Below are 18,112 nucleotides of genomic sequence, written 5' to 3' on the forward strand. Positions count from 1 at the left end.
CTAATCCCAAGGAAGGACACCTTCCTTCAAAAATCAGTGAGCATGGAACTGAATTCAACAGTAGATCAGCTGAGAAATAATATAAAATCCATGAGCGCCATTAGCCAACGTCTAGACATAAGCCAGGGATCCAGAGGGGAGCAGGTATTCTGCAGAAACTCGTGTGGCCAGTTAATCAGTCAACAGCCAGTGTACCTGGCACAGGGCACCTTGGCCACCTGCATCAAATCCCCTGGGAGGGCTTTAAAAACATGCAGATTCTTGGGCCTCACCCCATACCCGCCTGAACTCAGGATTCCCGTGGGTGGGGTCTTGCATGTGTTAGATCCATCCAGAGGGTCCTCATGCTCAGTGAACTCTGGGAGAAAGTTTGGGAAACTTTCTTCTGGGCATTCCCTCCCTGACTTGGTAGTGGCTCTGCATCTCCGATTACTGCACACAGTTGGGTTAGTGGGAAACGTAGCAGTTTTCGGGCGTGTGCCTGTTGGCTGAGTTAAATCAAGTAGGCACTAACTGCAAACCACTTTTTTAGAAAAAGTTTGAGGAAAGGACTTAAAGGAAATAATGCAGTAAACAGGTATTAATATTGCAGACCTGTCTGACATCTTCAGATGGTTTGCTCTGTGTGTGTGTGTGTGTGTGTGTACCTGTGTGTGTTTTGACATCAATTTAAAAGGATACTGATATTTTCATGCTTGCTAGATCAGGGAGGGATGTGACTATCTGTAACTATTAATAGTTAGTAGCTATATGAAAACAAATGCCGTTCTAGTGGTAAAAAGGGATTTCTCTTTGTTTCTGACACCAGAGATTCATGTGAGAATTTGATAAGAGTTGGGATTAGTAAATTCAGCTATTTTTTAAAAGCAGCCATTTTTTTCTTATGGCCAGGTAACAATGGTAATAAAAATAGCATAAGTTTCTAATAATAAGACATTTAAAAATATTAAGTGTATAAAGTACTAATCAAGTGCAAATCATTGTTCATCAGCTTCATTTCTTTAGCTACATGAAGCTATATTCAATCTTTGCTAACTTATCCATTTTTAATACCTTAATATTGAAGTATTTGCAGTGGATTTGTGGTAAAATTTCTACCACTTAGCCTGTAAAACTCTGCAGCATTTTCTAAAAATATATATAATGTTTTTGTTTTGCATGTATATTTATTTTTAAATCAGATCTTCATTCTCTTAGTTATTGCTTCTTCCATTGTAGAGTATCTCAGGGAACTATGTCTCTACAGAATTTGTGAAATTGTGTCTTTCCTTCGCTGATAGAATAGATACTATATGTGAGAAAAAATGCTCTGATAATGGCTTTTTCTTCCAATGTAGGATGTGGAAGAAATTTCAGGAGCCCTACAGGTTTCATCATTTCTCCAAACTACCCAAAGCAATACGACAACAACATGAATTGCACCTACATCATAAAGACTAATCCTATGTCTGTGGTCATCTTGGCTTTTGTATCTTTCCATTTGGAAGGCAAGTTTATTCTTTTTAAAAAATATAACTTTTCATTGAAAAATAAAAAGTATATATTTATGGTATACAGCATGTTTGAATGTATGGTATACATTGTGGAATGGCTAAATCAAGTTAATTAACATATCCTCTAACTCACATCCCTTATTTTTTTGTGTGGTGAGAACATTTGACGTGTACTCTCTTAGCAATTTTCAAGTATTCAAGAAGTTTTCAAGTATTTCAGGTACTCGACATTGTTATTAACTGTGGTCACCATGTTGTACAATAGATCTTTTGAACATGTTCCTCCTAAACTAAAATTTTGTATCCTTTGACCAACATCTCCCAAATCTCCACTCCCCCATGCCCCACCAGCCCCTGGTAATGACCGTTCTATTCTCTGCTTCTGTGAATTCCTGTTTTAGATTCCACATGTAAGTGAGTATCCATGCAGAATTTGCCTTTCTGTGTGCAGCTTAATTCATTTAACATAATGTCCTCCAAGTTCATCCATGTTGTCACAAATGACAACATTTCTTTCTATTTTAAGGCTGAATTGCATTCCATTGTGTACATAATCACATTTTCTTATCCATTTGTCCACTGATAGACACTTAGGTTAGTCCCATGTCTTAGCTATTGTGAATCATGCTACAATGAACATGTGAGTGCAGATATATCTCTTCTACATACTGATTTCACTTCTTTTGGATACATACCCAGGAGTGGGATTGCTTTGTCATATGATAGTTCTACTTTTAATTTTTTGAGAAAGCTCCATACTGGTTTCCATGTGGCTACACTAATTTACATTCCCACCAGCACTGTACAAGGGTTCCCTTTTCTCCACACCCTCACCAACAATTGTTCTCTCTTGTCTTTTTGATACTAGCCATCGAAGATAACTGTATTCTTAAATAAATTACAATTACAATTGATTACAATTGATTTTTCAGAAATGAGGGGTAAGTAGAGACAGAGGTAGTCTAAAAAAAATCATCATTTGAAGAAAATATTAAAACTATGTTACGGAGTAGACTTAATATAAACATGACTAAAATTGCATCTAATTTTTAAAGAGTACAAGTGCCATTCTATATATTCCATTCAGAAGTGAAAAAACAGTGCAAGTACTTTAAGAACACAAGTAACACATAAATTGCTTAAAATAAATCTGTAGTTCATGACAGGTAGCTCCAAAAAAAAAAAAAAAGAAAAGAAAGAAAAGAAATCTGAAATGTGTTACATGTTAATATAGCTGTTAATTTATTCATTTGCATTCCACTCTGCACACATACATGTGTGCACAGACACATGCATGCATACACTATTCACCAGTGAGGGAAACCATCCTGTTGAATCAACATAGGTACTCAATAAGTATTGGATGAGTGAATTAATACAATTAATATCTATGCTCTGCTTTTCTTGAATATGACCATGGGGTGTCCTTCCATCTCTTTCCTATTTGTCATCTGCTGGAATTCCTAGCCACAGCGCCCCCCTGCGTTCATTCCCCACCTCTTGGCAATGGGCTGTTGGCAGTGAGATTGGGGCCGGGGCTGTGACTGACAGCAGACTCAACTGGAAGTTTAATGGAGACCGTGTCACTGCAGAAAGGAAACCCCTTCAAGTAGATGGCTATTTTCACCTACTCATAGTCATGTTACTATTGTTTCTACAAATCAACTTTCTACTTCTAAACCACAATTCATCTGAACATTTGGCATGCTACCTCTGCATACTCAAAATTTCTTTCTCTTTGGGTTATTCTCCTGTGGCAGTGAAAAGTTACAATGCTTGGCAAAATGTTCTACCGTATTCAACATCCGGGAAATTTATGGTTTATAAAACTAAAAATGACATATCGGTGCACATAAATTGATAAATTATACAAAGCCTGTCTTACTTTATCCTTTTTCTATGACCTCACCTCACTTTCCTACATCTCTGCAGTTTTATGTTTTTGACACGTGCGTTTGCTAGAAAATGCCAGGTATAAATCTCTGTATGTCACTGTAACAATGGCATATGAAGTAAAATATAATCTTTTCCCCATTTGCTAGCAAAAAATCCCAGTAATATAAAAAAGATGTCCATGATATATGAAGGATGGGGGGAAGGTAAAATAGTTTGTATAAGATGATCCAATTTTCTTTTTAAACCATGTGTGAATAGAATCTATAAAACTATAAGCAGTACTTTAAGAGTTGTTACCACGGCGTGATAGATTTATAGGAGATATTTATTTTCTTCTTTATACTTTTTGTATTATTTTTATGATTGGGGATAATTTTTTAATAATGGGGAAAACACACGTGGCTTGCTTGGATTGTGCACTTATACTCATTAATTAAATAAACATGAGAATGCCATATGCCAATATCATTAACACTAAAAGAGGAGATGCTGGTAAATATAAAATATATATTAATAAAAAATATAAATAAAGCCACAGAAAGTACCACAGATACCAATGGTATATGTATTATTACATACTTACTACTAATCACATGACTTTTGTGCAACTCCATGTTTCTTTCTGATAATCACTTTGCTTCATATATATATAGCACTTTGTTTTATATATATAATATATATACATATTTTTTTGAGACAAGGTCTTCCTCTGTGGCTCAGGCTATAGTGCAGTGGCACCATCATTGCTAACTGCAGCCTCAAATTCCTGGGCTCATTGATCTTCCTGCCTCAGCCTCCCCAGTAGCTGGAAAAACTGGCTGCACCACAATTTTTCTATTTTTTGTCAAGATTAGGATCTTGCTGTGTTGCCCAGGCTGGTCTTCAACTCCTGACCTCAAGCGATCTTCCTGCCTTGGCCTCCCAAATTGCTAGGATTAGAGACATGACCCACCATGCCTGTCTTATATTATAATATTTATATTATGTACATATAAGAAAGTCAGATTAAGTGATTTCTACTTCCAGTAATGGATATGCTAAAATTCACCCAGCTGAAAGACTGATTTTTTCCTAAGATGATAACTTCACAATAATGCCTTGTGACATTTCCAGTGTTATAAGTACTCAGCATTTTCAAACTGCTAAGTGAGTAATTTTTGGCTATAGACTTATTGAATTAAATGAGTCCCCCAAAGGGCAGCATTAATCAAATTTGTTTTATAATTAGATTCTTATCATTAATGACATCAATGCTGATGTTTATTGAATACCATCAAGCTAGAGATTCCCTAGCTACAGTAAAAGCAATCTTTCCTCGGCCCTTCTGAAGTGTACCTGGGGGTCGCATGTGTGGTGTATTGTAATAAAACTGAGAATTGCTCTTGAGGAAGGTCATGGCTTTATTGAAGGCTCCTTGGCCTTTCCAGCTGCCACAGGCAATAGGAACTGTTTCTGAGAGACTGTTCAGATGGCCAAGCCTTTCTGAGCCCAGCTACCAGCAGAGCCTCAGGTGGCTTAGGTGAAGATGAAGGTTACAGGTCTGTTGTCTTGGTGGGTCCTTGGCCCAAAAGGAGGAATTGGCAAGGAGAAGATCTCAGGCTACCACCTACTGTGGGGAAACCCACTTGTCCTTACATCGTGTCTGCTAAACACTGACAACTGTTTAGGGAAGGTTTCAATATTCTGGCAAACCCACAGATTATTCAACCACTCACTCTTCAGGTTACAAAGTCTCAGTGACCTACTTTCCACTTACCACAAAGTCAATTGCTCTAAAAGTATGTTGCTTTGCGTTGCTCTAAATTTTTCATTATTTTTACATTTCCAATACTAGACTTTCCATGCACTGCAATCAAAGTATTTATTTTGGAATCCAGCGTTATTAAATAAATACTTATTTTATTTTCTGAAACATTGAACAGTCCAAAAAGCATACTTTTTGTGTTCTTATTAGTCATCTGGCTAAATAGATGCCCGCAATCTAAAAAAAAAAATCATAGACCCAATTTTTTCACTTTATAAAGCACTGAGCAGATAAGGTAAACTAGGGCAAGCCCCGTGCCTTCTATACCTTGATTTTTCTATCATGAAAATCAAATAATAACACTGATTCATCTTGATGATAATGAAGGATTTAGAAATTCATAATTGAAAAGACCTACATCTGGGTATATTATAAACTGAGTTTTTCTCAGCTCCAGAGTAGTTCTTGATAAGCATCGGATGGTAGAGCAGCTCTGAGCCCATGAAGTGCAGAGCCCCAAAGGCAAACGCCTTTGCTCACTGTGCTCTAAGGATGGTCTCAAAGCCCCAGGAGGGATGGGGCTGGATTTCCAGAGCAGTCAGGTGGGAAGTCCTACCTGATATTTGCCTGAATTCTCTTTGATTAACTTAGAAGTTCTGTTCTATGGGCTACACCTAATAGAAAGCTAAAAGGAAAAAGGAAAGACAATTTAGATTTATATTTTTGCCCTTCTTTCCCATCAACAAGCACTATAATTGAATTTTGTTGGTTGTTTTATTTCACATTTCTCCCCATTTAGTTTAATTTAAAAAAAAAAAGTGGCATTACTCAACTACTTACCATTTCTTCTCTTTGCTTTCTCGCTTATTTCTAAAGAATTCAGAGTGTTGGCACATTTCACATATTAGAAAAATCTGGGCGATGGCTCTTTTGAAATAGTTCCTATTGGCATTTTATTGAAATTGGCAGAGCACCAGAGAGGCAGTTTGGTTTCTGTGAGATCCTTGCCTTGCCTGCGTTACACTTGAACTTGCTTTGCTTTTAGGGCTTTGGCTTTGACACTCAGTGCAACTTAATTCTATACTAGCATGTGCTTCCCCTCCACGGAATCATCCTCCACTGAAGAGACCAGTCTCCGAGCTACTCAGAGCACAGTTAATTAGACAAGTGACATCTCAGTCATTGCTGTCTCTCTTGAGAACCTCTTTCTACTTTAGCGAAAAGACTCGATTTATCTACAGCATTGAAACATCCCAAGCAAAGGATTTTCTCTCTCTCGTCCTCTTTGGCATCTCTTCCTCTCTCCATCTATAACTCTAAAGAAAAACCGCAGTCTGAATCTAAATTCCACAGGTTTATCTGAATCACTGAATTACCAATCCTTAGTTTCCTGTCAATTTTCTCCAAGTTCTTGGAATCAAGATGGGATTGAGGAGTAGGTGTTGCACTGCAATAAAGCCCAGAAAAATATAACGAAAAATAAATGTCAAGACATTGCATACAGTCTTATCCATTTGAAGCAATAAAAGTGTTCTAAAATTTTTCAAATGGATGGAAAATAGTCATAAAAACAAGTCACAGAGAATCATTTTATGGCTCCAAGATTTCAGCAGTAAAAGTATATCTTCAGTATTACTGAAGATAGAGTTAAGAATAACTGTGGCTTCCTGTCCCATGCCAGGAACTCTAGTCCATGGAGAAAGCATTGTCCAATTTCAGGATGATTCTCTTCCCAACAAGTTCTCATATGAATAACTGAATGTATCTCCTGGCAATAAACTCAACTTGGATATCCATCTTGCTCCTTGAAGAACTTTTACCAAACCTTGACTAAGTTCCCTTCTCTCCCTAGAAGACTATCACCCCTAATTGCATTTAACTGTGTTCTACTTGAAAGGTTTGTGTATATTTCAATTATACATGCAATTGGCTCCTCCTATAATTGTGAAAAAGCATTTAATATAATTATTTTCTGATGCCTGTGGTCTTTGTCATCGAATGTCTTCTCATGGAAGAATCTAGCTGATATTTTTTATCTCATTCAGTGATGTGATATGTAGAGCTTGGGAAAAAGAATGTTTATGAATTACTTGATGCCTAATGACATATTTATATCTCATTTTCTTGTATATTGCTTTGTGCTAATTCCTCATATGTTCCTAGACTTTAGATAACTTTACTAACTTTACTATGTAGATATGTGATTTCTTCTGGACAAAATTTGGAAGGACACCCTACCTTAAAGAAATGACTGCTAGAAAGGATACAAGAATGTTTTAATCCATGAAGTAAATTGCCAAATGTAACCTTTACATTTTATTAAATCAAGCTTTGAGAACAAGCAAATTGTCTTAAATCTTGAATAAGGTTTAGTTATTTGGTATTCTGTTGCCATCTGCAAAATAATTAAAATCCTCTCTCAATTTCTGCCTCTCCCCAACCAACTTCCTTATTGTTTAATATAGACCTTTTATAAATAGTGAGTTTTGATTATATCTCAACATCCCACAGCTATTTCATGAATTAACTTTTTGTAATCAAACTAGTTCCTTTAATTAATTATTTAGAAGCATAATCAAGTCTAAGACACACTTTCCATGATTTCCTAAGATAACTACCACTGTCATAGTCCATATCATTAAGCCAACAACTTAAAAACTAACTCTTTAATATTTATATGACACTTGCATAGCAGCCCATTTGACAAAATGTGGGGTCAAAATTTTAATCTAGGATCAGCAATATTCCCCTGCTTTCTGTGATTTTGGTTTTACAATTTTATATATTATTGCTAACTAAAGATATTTTTATATTCAATGCATAATATTTTTTTTATCCCCAAACTCATCTACTTTGAATTTTTTAAGTTCCAGTGGAGCTTTTGATGTCTTAAACACAAATTCTAAGGTTATAATTAGAGTACATCATTTGGCAGTATTCAAACCATGAATCCCTGTTTAATCTCTTTTTTCTTTGTCCTATTTTTCCAACATCACATTGCTTCTAATTACACGATAAAGTCATTGAAGTTAAGTCTTTCACACTTTTAACTTGTAGATTTATGCCCAATTAGAAACATTTCTATTCCAGGCTTTTGGAATAAGGGAATCCTTTGAGGTTAATTTAATAAATATGTCTTGAATCGATACCTCAATATTTCTTCAGGTGGGATAGAAACTTAGCTAAGGAGCCAAATGTGTTCCTAAAATGACCTAAGATTTAAACTGCATAGATATTTTCTGATAAAAATATCAATTTTCTCTAAGATTTAACACCCTTAAAGAATAGGGGGGAACTCTTTAATGTGCAGATATGTAAAAAAATGTATTTGTCAAGATTCTTTGGGCTAAAGTGGTAGATTATCTTCTAGTTAGCTTAGATATAAAGTAGAGTTTATAAGAAAGATACTGAGTCACCTCATCTCATCACAGAAAGAGTTTCTAGAATAAGAGAAATCAGGGACAAGAATGTTTCAGCATCCTCCTTCTTCCTCCCTCTTTTTTGCTACCTTCTGCATGACAACTTCCTTTTTTCTTACTGCAATCTGGCTTTGTTCGTGTGTCAAGAAGCATGACTGTTGATATTTTCCAAGTTTGACACCTTTGGCTCCTATCATTGGCTCTCTTACTCAGCTACAGTTTGAACACATCTGATTGGCCTGGATTGGGTCTGATGTCATGCCTTGGAGTAATCAACCAATCTGGCAACAGTGCTCCAGAGGGTGGGGTTGTATAAACAATCGTCACAATAATGATTATAATAATATAAATAGCTACCATGTTTATTAGGAATTTCTATGGCACAGTTATTACTAACAAGAAACTTAATTCAACCTGTTTTAAACACAAAAGGACAACGTAGTGAGTTTTACTTCTGGAAGGTCTCAAAAGGGGGTGTGCCTAGATCTTTTAATTTAGCCTTTTAATTATGTCATCAAATATTCTACTGTTTCCATTCTTACTCTGTGCAACTCCAGGATGAGCCTCACCCTAAGGCTCCTCTTATTGCTGTAGGGTAGCTGCCTGTGTGTGTTGGGGTGAGATGGGTCGTTAGATACATGTTTGAGTCAGCATCTACATGAAATAAAAATATTTTGCTGTTGTATGTTAATGAGAATGGGGAAAATATTCCATATCATTAATTATCAGAGCAAGGAAAATTAAATATCACAATGAGGTATCATGTCACACATTATAGCTAAAATAAAAAAGACTGACGGTATCAAATGTTGCCAAACATGCAGAGCAGTTAGAAATGTCATATATTCCTGGTGAGAGTATATACTGGTAAAACTACTTTGAAAGAACTGATTGGCATTTTCTTATAAAATTAGATACATACCTAATTTCTGAACCAGTAAATTCTACTCTTAGTTATATACCCAAGAGAATTGAAAACGTATGCCCACACAAATATTTGTACATGAATGTTCATAGCAGCCTTATTGATAATAGCTGAAAGGTATAAACAAACCAAGTGTTCACCAACTGATAAATGGATAAACAAATGTGGCAAATCCATGGCATGGAATACTATTCAGCCGTAAAAAGGAATGGAGTACTAAGACATGTTACAACATGGACAAACAGCAAAACATTATGTTAAGTAAAAGAACCTGTCACAAAGGGTCACATACTGTATCATTCTACTTATATGAAATGTCAGGCATAGACAAATCCACAAAGACAGAAAATAGATTAATGGTTACCTGGGGCTGAGAGAGCCATAAACAAGGAGGACAAGGTTGAGAGTGATTTTTAATGGGTACAGAGTTTCTCTGTGGGTTGATGACAATTAGAGTCGGGAAGAATGTCAAATACCCAAAATGCCGTGGGAATGTCCAATGGGTCATTTGATAAACTTGTAAAAGAATCTTACTTTGGTGCCAGTAACTCAACTTATAAAAACTTATTCTAATAATGAAAAGCTTCCTCAAATATTTATATATATGAATGTTTGTTTCAACAATATTTATAGTCACAAAAATGTGGAGAAGATAGAATTATCAAGCAATAGGGGATTGATTAAACATAGGATGGCACATCTATATGTTGGCATTTGATACATGCATTAATAGAATGTTTTAGAAGAATATTAAATGACATAAAAATGCATGATGTATGTTATTTTATATTAATAAAAATTAGGTTGCAAAAATTGTGCTCCACATGATCCCAATTAATGGATACTTCACTTAGGATAATGGTCTCTAGTTCCATCCAAATTGTTGCAAAAGGAGTCCCTTATTTATACATAAGCTTGGAGCAAGTTTTCTCAGTAGCAGCGCTATTGGCATCTTGAGCTGGGTAGTATTTTGTGGTGGGAGGGCCAGGGTGTGGGGACTGTCCTGTGCATTGCAGCATAGTTAGAAGCATCCCTGGTCCCGACCCCACTTCCCACTGTGACAGCAAACAATGTCTTCAGATAGTGCCGAATGTCTCCTGGGAAGCAAAATGGCCACCTGTTTACAGACACTGAATTGAAGGAATCATTTTACAAAGGAAGAAAAATGAATTGTTTCAAAATGGAATGTGCCTGTTGTGACAGTCTACCTGTTTTCTCATACCTGTTTTTGTTTTGTAATTAGGGAACACATCTTTTCATCAGGAAACCACGTTAAATATCTCTTGATTTCCTCATTCTGATTTTCATATCGGTGGCATGAATCGTCATGATGTTTTTGTTTTTATGTTTAAGCATGAATTGTCAGTGTTGTTTCTGACCCTAACGCTGGTGGTTCTGTGGTTTGTACAGCTCGCTCAGCTGTGACAGGAGGCTGTGACAATGACGGTGTGCACATCATCAGGGGTGACAGCGTGGCGGCCACCCCTTTGGCCACCGTGTGTGGTGATGAGATGCTGGCCCCTGTCACCACGGTTGGCCCAGTGCTGCTTAACTTCTACTCCAACGAGCAGATCACAGGCTTTGGATTCAAGTTTTCCTATACGATACACTGTGAGTAGCCATAATGATGGAGTTTGGAATTTTCTTTTTTCCTTGAGTAATTTACCCAAAGTTTTCTTGACTAATTTACATGAAGAGTTTTCGTACATCACCAACTTGAAGATTCAGAGACTTTAAGGGGAAAAACTTGTAAATTAGGCACATGGTACAAAAGTACTTGGACATTTTTTCTTACAAAACAGAAGGGAACTTTTAAATGAACTTTGGCTAGAACTGCTCTTTGAAAATCAAATGGAGAATTGAGATTTATTTTGTAATTTAAGTTAAAAATTAACATTCCTGCTATCTTTAGTTATTCATGCATTACATAAAGGTCACTTTTGGCCAGAATTATCCAGATTGCTGTTTTATTTTCCCAAAGTCATTTTGCTAATACGAAAATTAATATTTTATAAATTTAGAATAAATATAAGAGAATATCTCATGATCTGATAGAAAAAGATTTTTTTTAAATGCAAAAAGCAAAATCCCTAAAGAAAAAGAAAAGATTGATATATTCAGGTATGCTATAATTTATAACTTTTCTGTATCAAATGCAAAGTGAAATCTCTCTCTCTGTCTCTCTCTCTCTCTCAGGCCATAGATTGGACAAAGGCCTTTCTGGCTACTAAAAAAATTGTAAGATCATTTCTCCCTGTCTTAAATAGTCCTTTCCCCTCCTGCATGGTTAGTTTGCTGACAATATTTCTCCCATGGCATCCCAACTTCAGTCAAACAGGCACATGAATCTTGTAAAATTTTTCTTGGTTTTGTTTTGTCATTGTTTGACCAAACCTATTGCTACAGGTGGAAAATTAAATACTTTCCCTTCCACTAAATGACTGTTCCCATCCACAGTGGAGCCTACAAATGTTAATTTACTTATGAAAAAGGCCTTCATAATTTGTTCACATCAGATGCTATCTGAATTCTAACTCACCATTTGTAGGGTATGATTACGTATGACTTTGTAGCTCTGTTGGCACAAACAAGATAGAATTGTGCAATTAACGTCTCCTCCTCTGTTGTCTTGCTGATTAAAGAAAAAGAGTGATTTGTTCTATTCTTTTGGTACAACTGCTGCTCTGGAGAGTTAAATCCCTGCTTTATGTTCTTCTCCTCTTGAATCCTCCACTTTCAAGGTTTCCTTCACAGTTTGCAAGGTTCAGTATATCACCTGTGAGAGTCTCACTGAACGAGGGCTGTTGATACTAAGACTTCTAATTCTGACAGTGTACAGAGATGGAAGTTATTTAGGCCTTGATGAACTTGGAGACCACAGAATTGTGTATAAAATGAAAGGGAGTAATTGCTATCCAAATGTGACATTTAATTCTTTGCAGACGTACCAAAGGGTCTAAGCACATGAATACTTACAGATGTGCAGAGAAGAGTTTTCCCTGCAAAGTGGGCTCAGCTGAGACAAAAACAATAAATAAACAAAGAGCCTCACATGTGAGCTACGGTTTGTTTCTTCTTTCTTAGAGATGTAAAGTAGAACATATCTGTGCATAGTGTATAAACCATAGTAATACCATCAAAACAGGCTAACCCCATTATAACTTTAGAATCATAAAATAAATAAATGTAGGCCTTGCTCCCCACAGTGGGCATGATTGTTAGGTGGCCCAATCTGTTCTGCCTTATATGTAAACCCAAGCAAAAATAATAATTTTACATTGTTTACGATGGGGCTTTCTTATATTTTTGTGACTATTGTTTTCTTGCCTAATGTGTATAACTCAGGGCTCTGGGCTGTTAACTGCTGGCGTCTAGGAGGGAAGTAGGTGGCGCCTCCCCGCACTTGCTGAGTAGCAGTGACACAGATTTGGGCAGGTGTCACTTACCAGTCTCACAACTGACTACAAATCCATAGGACTAAAGAGGACTGTGCATTTGAGCCCACAGAGAGACACAAACTGGAAAGTCCCAAGAATGATTTCCAGTACTTCAACTTGTAACATCCTGTCCCTGACAGAGGACACTTGAACCTGTGTTATGTCACATTTCTAGATCACACACAATCTTTCCCAGAACTATGTGCTCAGAGCAGGCCTTGGGTTCTGGACGCCTTTTCTAAACTTCCAGTGACTGCTGTCATCTCTCTCAGTCTGTCAGGTAACCAGAGGAAATGGACAAAGACACCCCAACTTGTGAAATGTTCTCTCTCGTCATTGTCATTCTGGCCATTAATTTGACTCCGATCTATTCCTGTCCAGAATGTGCAGCAAACATTCTTCCCTGTTCGAACTCCCTTGCTGTCTCTTGTCTTCTCTCCCAGTGAAAAAATCAGAATTATTTGTAAACACAGCGAAGGGAGGTTTAAGTTACTTTAAGAAAAATAATTATTATCTCTCCTAGGGTAAAACGTTCAATAACATAGAATAATATCTCGTAATCGTTTTTCCATGCTGTGAGTGACAGTTGTTCTCTGCGTATCCCCTTGCTTTGTGTTGCAGCCTGCGGCAGTGTGTTCAACTCCTCCTACGGCATCCTCAAGAGTCCTGCCTATTCCTACACAGACTACCCCAACGACTTGCACTGTTTGTACACCATCATCGTCAGTGACAACAGAGTGATTCTGCTCAAGTACGTGACAATCTGCTTTCTTAAGAAAACCCTTTTATTTACAGAAAAGGTAATCCTTTATTGACATAGAGCACCGACTGTCATCAGCGGTTGGTCTATAAGGAAATCTAGAGGAAGGAGGAGGGAGGCATATGATAGTTTAACCCGGGAAATGGGCCTCTTGCCCTCCACACAAGCCAACAGTGACTAAGGGGCAAAAGAGGCACTCCACCATCTAAAATAGTCATTGTAATTTTCCAACAATTGCAAAACACTTTACCTAATGGCTTGTCCAGTGATAAACCCATCTTGAAATCAAAGAGGGTAGGAGGAGCAAGAGAAAGCACTTAGCCTATCTTGGGCATTTATTAAACACAAAGAACTTTGATTAATACTTTCCATAATTGTCTTATTTTATTCTTAAAACAGTCACATGAGTCGTATTATTTTTATTTCGCTGGTGAGAAAACTGAGGCTCTGAACGGTCCAGTAAGCTTTCCTTCCCAAAGCAACCCACAATTCAATAAAGAGTCAAAATTTGAATCCATGTCAGGTTTTCCCCAAAGACCATGTCCTTAATATTTCTCTATGTTGCCTCTCAAAGAATAAATTTTTTAATTACTTAAATTTATTTTTATTCGTGTATCAGAACATCTCTAATCTGTTGCTGTAAGTGATATCTTACATCATTAGTAAATTCTCCCCCTAATCCTACTCATTTCCAACAAGACTGATGAAGGGAGGGTAGCCTCCCCTGCTCCAGAATGGTGAGGTTCAAGGCCACTTTCACCTGAGAGGCGATGTTTCTGTGACATGCAGCAGGTGGTACAAAACTGTGGCAGGTGGTGTAGTTCATAGCAATATGGGGTTTTCCACATGGAAGGCTGCTGGGTGAGGACCACACATACCTACTTCCCCACTATTTGTGATCCATTTCTGCCCTAAAGATTATGAACCCCTGCAGTTTGCCTCCAGAGGCGTTGGACTGCAAAGGTTTCATCGAGCTTGATTTGGTTCTTATATCACGGAGTAAGTGGTCTCTACGCTTGAAGAAAAGGGCAGATCTCACCTGGACTATTTGAAAGGAAACTGTGCCTCTAGGCCAAAGAGTCCTTTAAGTTCTAGGGACAAAAGAACAAAAACTGCCAGATGGCCCAGAGCAGGAGGCCTGAGAAGGGTGCCTGTCCAGGCGTGGAAGCATAGGGGTATCTCTTATCATTTGCTGCTGTGGCTCAGTATTTGTTTCTTACCCGTGTAGGAGTTTTGCCTTAGTCCATTCAGGCAGCTGTGACAAAATATCATAAATTGGATAGTGCAGCAAAAATTCTCATAGTTCTGGATGCTAGGAAGCCTAAGATCAAGGCAGATTCAGAGTGTGGTGAGGGTCTGCTTTCTGGTTCATAGAGGGCAACTTCTTGCTGTGTCTTCACGTGGAGGAAGGCACAAGGGGTCTCTCTGGGGCCTCGTTTTTAAGGGCACTAATCTCATTCATAACAAGGGCTCCTCCCCTGCCACCTAATCATCTCCCAAAGGCCCCACCTCCCAATACCATCCCTTTGGAGATTAGGATTTTGACATATGAATTTAGGAGAGCACAGGCATTCAGACCATAGTTGATAACACATATCAACTAATATAGATATACATTATCTATATAAAATACAACATATATATGTATTTTTCAGTTTTCTGCTTGGATACCCTAGTCAAAGTTCATATCCCATGGATTTGGAAAATTATTTATTGTGCACTTTCTAGGAGTCTACATTCTACAAAACAGATACTCTTCTAGGTGCTGAAGAAGATGCAGACATCAGTAAAATATAAATCCTCCTACTAAAGCTCTCAAAATATGCTGGCCACATGAGGCTTTTTGTCAATGGCCTTTTTTTTCCCCCTCAAATATCTTCTCTGCTTTCCTGGAAAACTGGTGCAAAATAAAAAGCCAAAGTAGTCTTCTTGGAAATTCAGATGTTATCGCTCTTTGCAGATTCTTATTGTAGAAAATAAATATTTTGTTCATAGAGAATAAAAGCAAATGTAGTGTTGTTGGATATTACCTAGCTGTTTTTCTACCATGATCTTCTTTCATAAGAACATTAATTGTTACCTGTGATAAAAGAAACTAAAGAATTTTTTCATCTTATTCTTCATCATCAGTTTGAAAATAATCAACCAACTAAAACCATTTAAAAAAATTAACAGATTTTATTTTCTTAAGGCTGTTACAAGGAAGTATTTAAATATTGGATATTTTCAAAATTATTCCATATTATGTGTCATTTATTAAAGCAGCTGGCAAAAGAAAATATTAAGAAAGCAGAAGAGCTCACAGAAATGAGGACATGATATCAAATAATTTAAACAAGTTAAAAAAATTCTACAATAAACCCACTGTAAAATCCTAAAGTAACACCATGTAGGAAGCCTTGCTTGTTTAGGAACTCAGGGAATAGTTACTTAAAATGCCAACGCATAGGCTTAGATTAAAGCACTGAATAAAGCCATAGAAGAAAAGTTAGGGACGTATCTGTCAGGATAGGTCATAAGTGGAACAAACAACCCCAACGCACGGCAGCTTAACTCAGCAAGTTTATTTCTCATTTGTGTGAGCGTGTTCCACGTGGCCTGGCAAGGAAGCCCTGCTCATCATGTCCGAGCAGCAGCCCCGGCTGACGGAAGCTTCCTTTCTACATTTGCTTCCATGATCTCACCACTGCAGTGGGAAGGCAATGGGGCAAAGAGAGTTGAAGTTTGTAAAACTTCTTCCATAAAGTAATATACAATACTTTATCATATATTATGATATGGCCATGTAAATTTCTGTGGCCAAAGCAAGTCTCATGGCCATGCCAAATCTCAGTGTGTGCACATAAGGGCACTAATAGCACTATATGGGGAAGTCCGATGACTCCCACAAGGATCTTTTTTGTGGTTCTTTTGAGACAGAGTCTCGCTCTGTTGCCCAGCTTAGAGTGCCGTGGCATCAGCCTAGTTCACAGCAACCTCAAACTCCTGGGCTCGAGCCGTCCTCCTGCCTCAACCTCCCAAGTAGTTGGGACTACAGGTGCTAGCCATCACACCTGGCTAATTTTTTGTTTCTATTTTTAGTTGATTGGCTAATTTTTTTCTATTTTTGGTAGAGATGGGGTCTCACTCTTGCTCAGGCTGGTCTCAAACTCCTGTTTTCAAGTGATCCTCCTGCCTCAGCCTCCCAGAGTGCTAGGATTACAGGCATAAGCCACTGTGCCCAGCCACACAAGGATCTTAAATGTGAATTTCTTGTTAGAGCAATCAAGTGAGACTCAACAGAATTTTGTTCATTCTTTTCTACCATTGGTTTTATATTTTTATATCTTTTTATGGATATACAATTTATTTCATATTCTTGATTTTGAAAGTCGTCATCATCATCATCATCATCATAATGTCATTTTTGGAATATCTATTTTATATGCCAGATACTAAGGTTTGGTTTTCACATATTGTTCTCTTAACTTTACTATAAACTCTACTTTAAAAGAGGGAAACGAGACTGTGAGAAAGAGAATGGCGCTATGATTCCAAGGCCAGTATTTCTTCTCTATCACATTAGCATGCTTAGCATTAGCAAAGAATAGGGCACATTAGCAAAGAATAGGGCAATAGTACCACTTCAGCTCATAAAAGAACAAGGGAAGAGTAAATACCATATTTTTAATGAGACTAAAAAAACTAAAGCATTTCTGGAATAATAAATATTAGTTAAACTAGTCAAAACTTGATCTCAAATGGACTTTAATATGTCCTCTCCCTAGGGGGAAAATGTTATATTTTGGATTAGAGGACCTATGAGATCTCTAAATGGAGATATCTAGTGGGAACTTGAAGCTTGAAGTGTAGGACCATATCTTACTCATCCTTATATCTCAGACTGCTATCACAGTTTTTGGCATATTGTAGTTAATCAAAACATTTTAGCTCAACTTTTGAACTGATTAGCAAAGTAATGTCTTATTTCTAATATTTCCTATCAAGCGAAGCTTGGATTCTTCCCTGTTAGTTTTTGCCTTGTCTTTTTTTCTTCTTTCTAAACAGCGGAGGTCCAGATGGAGAACATTGGTATTAACAAGGTGTATTTCACAGGTTCAATGATTTTGATGTGGTTCCCTCCGCCTCCTGCTCCCAGGACTACTTGGCTATTTATGATGGTTCCAATACCAGTGATCCCCTTCTTGGCAAATTCTGTGGTTCCAAGCATCCGCCAAATATTAAGAGCACCAATAATACTATGCTTCTGGTGTTCAAGACAGATTCATTTCAAACAGCAAGAGGCTGGAAGCTATCTTTCCGGAAGACATTGGGTAAGAATTTTGGACATGGAAATCTATTTTCCATGACTGTTATCTTTCTATTTTATTTAATTTTTTCCTACCTGACTACAGTTGCTTTTCATTTAAGCTCAAAGGAATATGTCACATAAAGTCTT

General features: G+C 37.2%; 1 protein-coding gene across 1 annotated transcript in view; it reads left to right on the forward strand.

Annotated features, from left to right (window-relative positions):
• CUBN (cubilin) overlaps positions 1-18,112 on the forward strand; it is a 234,572-nt gene that overhangs the window by 177,463 nt on the left and 38,997 nt on the right. The window contains exons 56-59 of the mRNA XM_012753774.3: positions 1,338-1,487; positions 10,888-11,088; positions 13,536-13,665; positions 17,770-17,987. Of these exons, the coding sequence (XP_012609228.2) occupies positions 1,338-1,487; positions 10,888-11,088; positions 13,536-13,665; positions 17,770-17,987 (699 nt within the window). The remainder of the gene's footprint in view (positions 1-1,337; positions 1,488-10,887; positions 11,089-13,535; positions 13,666-17,769; positions 17,988-18,112) is intronic.

This window comes from Microcebus murinus, chromosome 25 (assembly GCF_040939455.1).
Source record: "Microcebus murinus isolate Inina chromosome 25, M.murinus_Inina_mat1.0, whole genome shotgun sequence".
In the NCBI taxonomy this organism is placed as follows: domain Eukaryota; kingdom Metazoa; phylum Chordata; class Mammalia; order Primates; family Cheirogaleidae; genus Microcebus; species Microcebus murinus.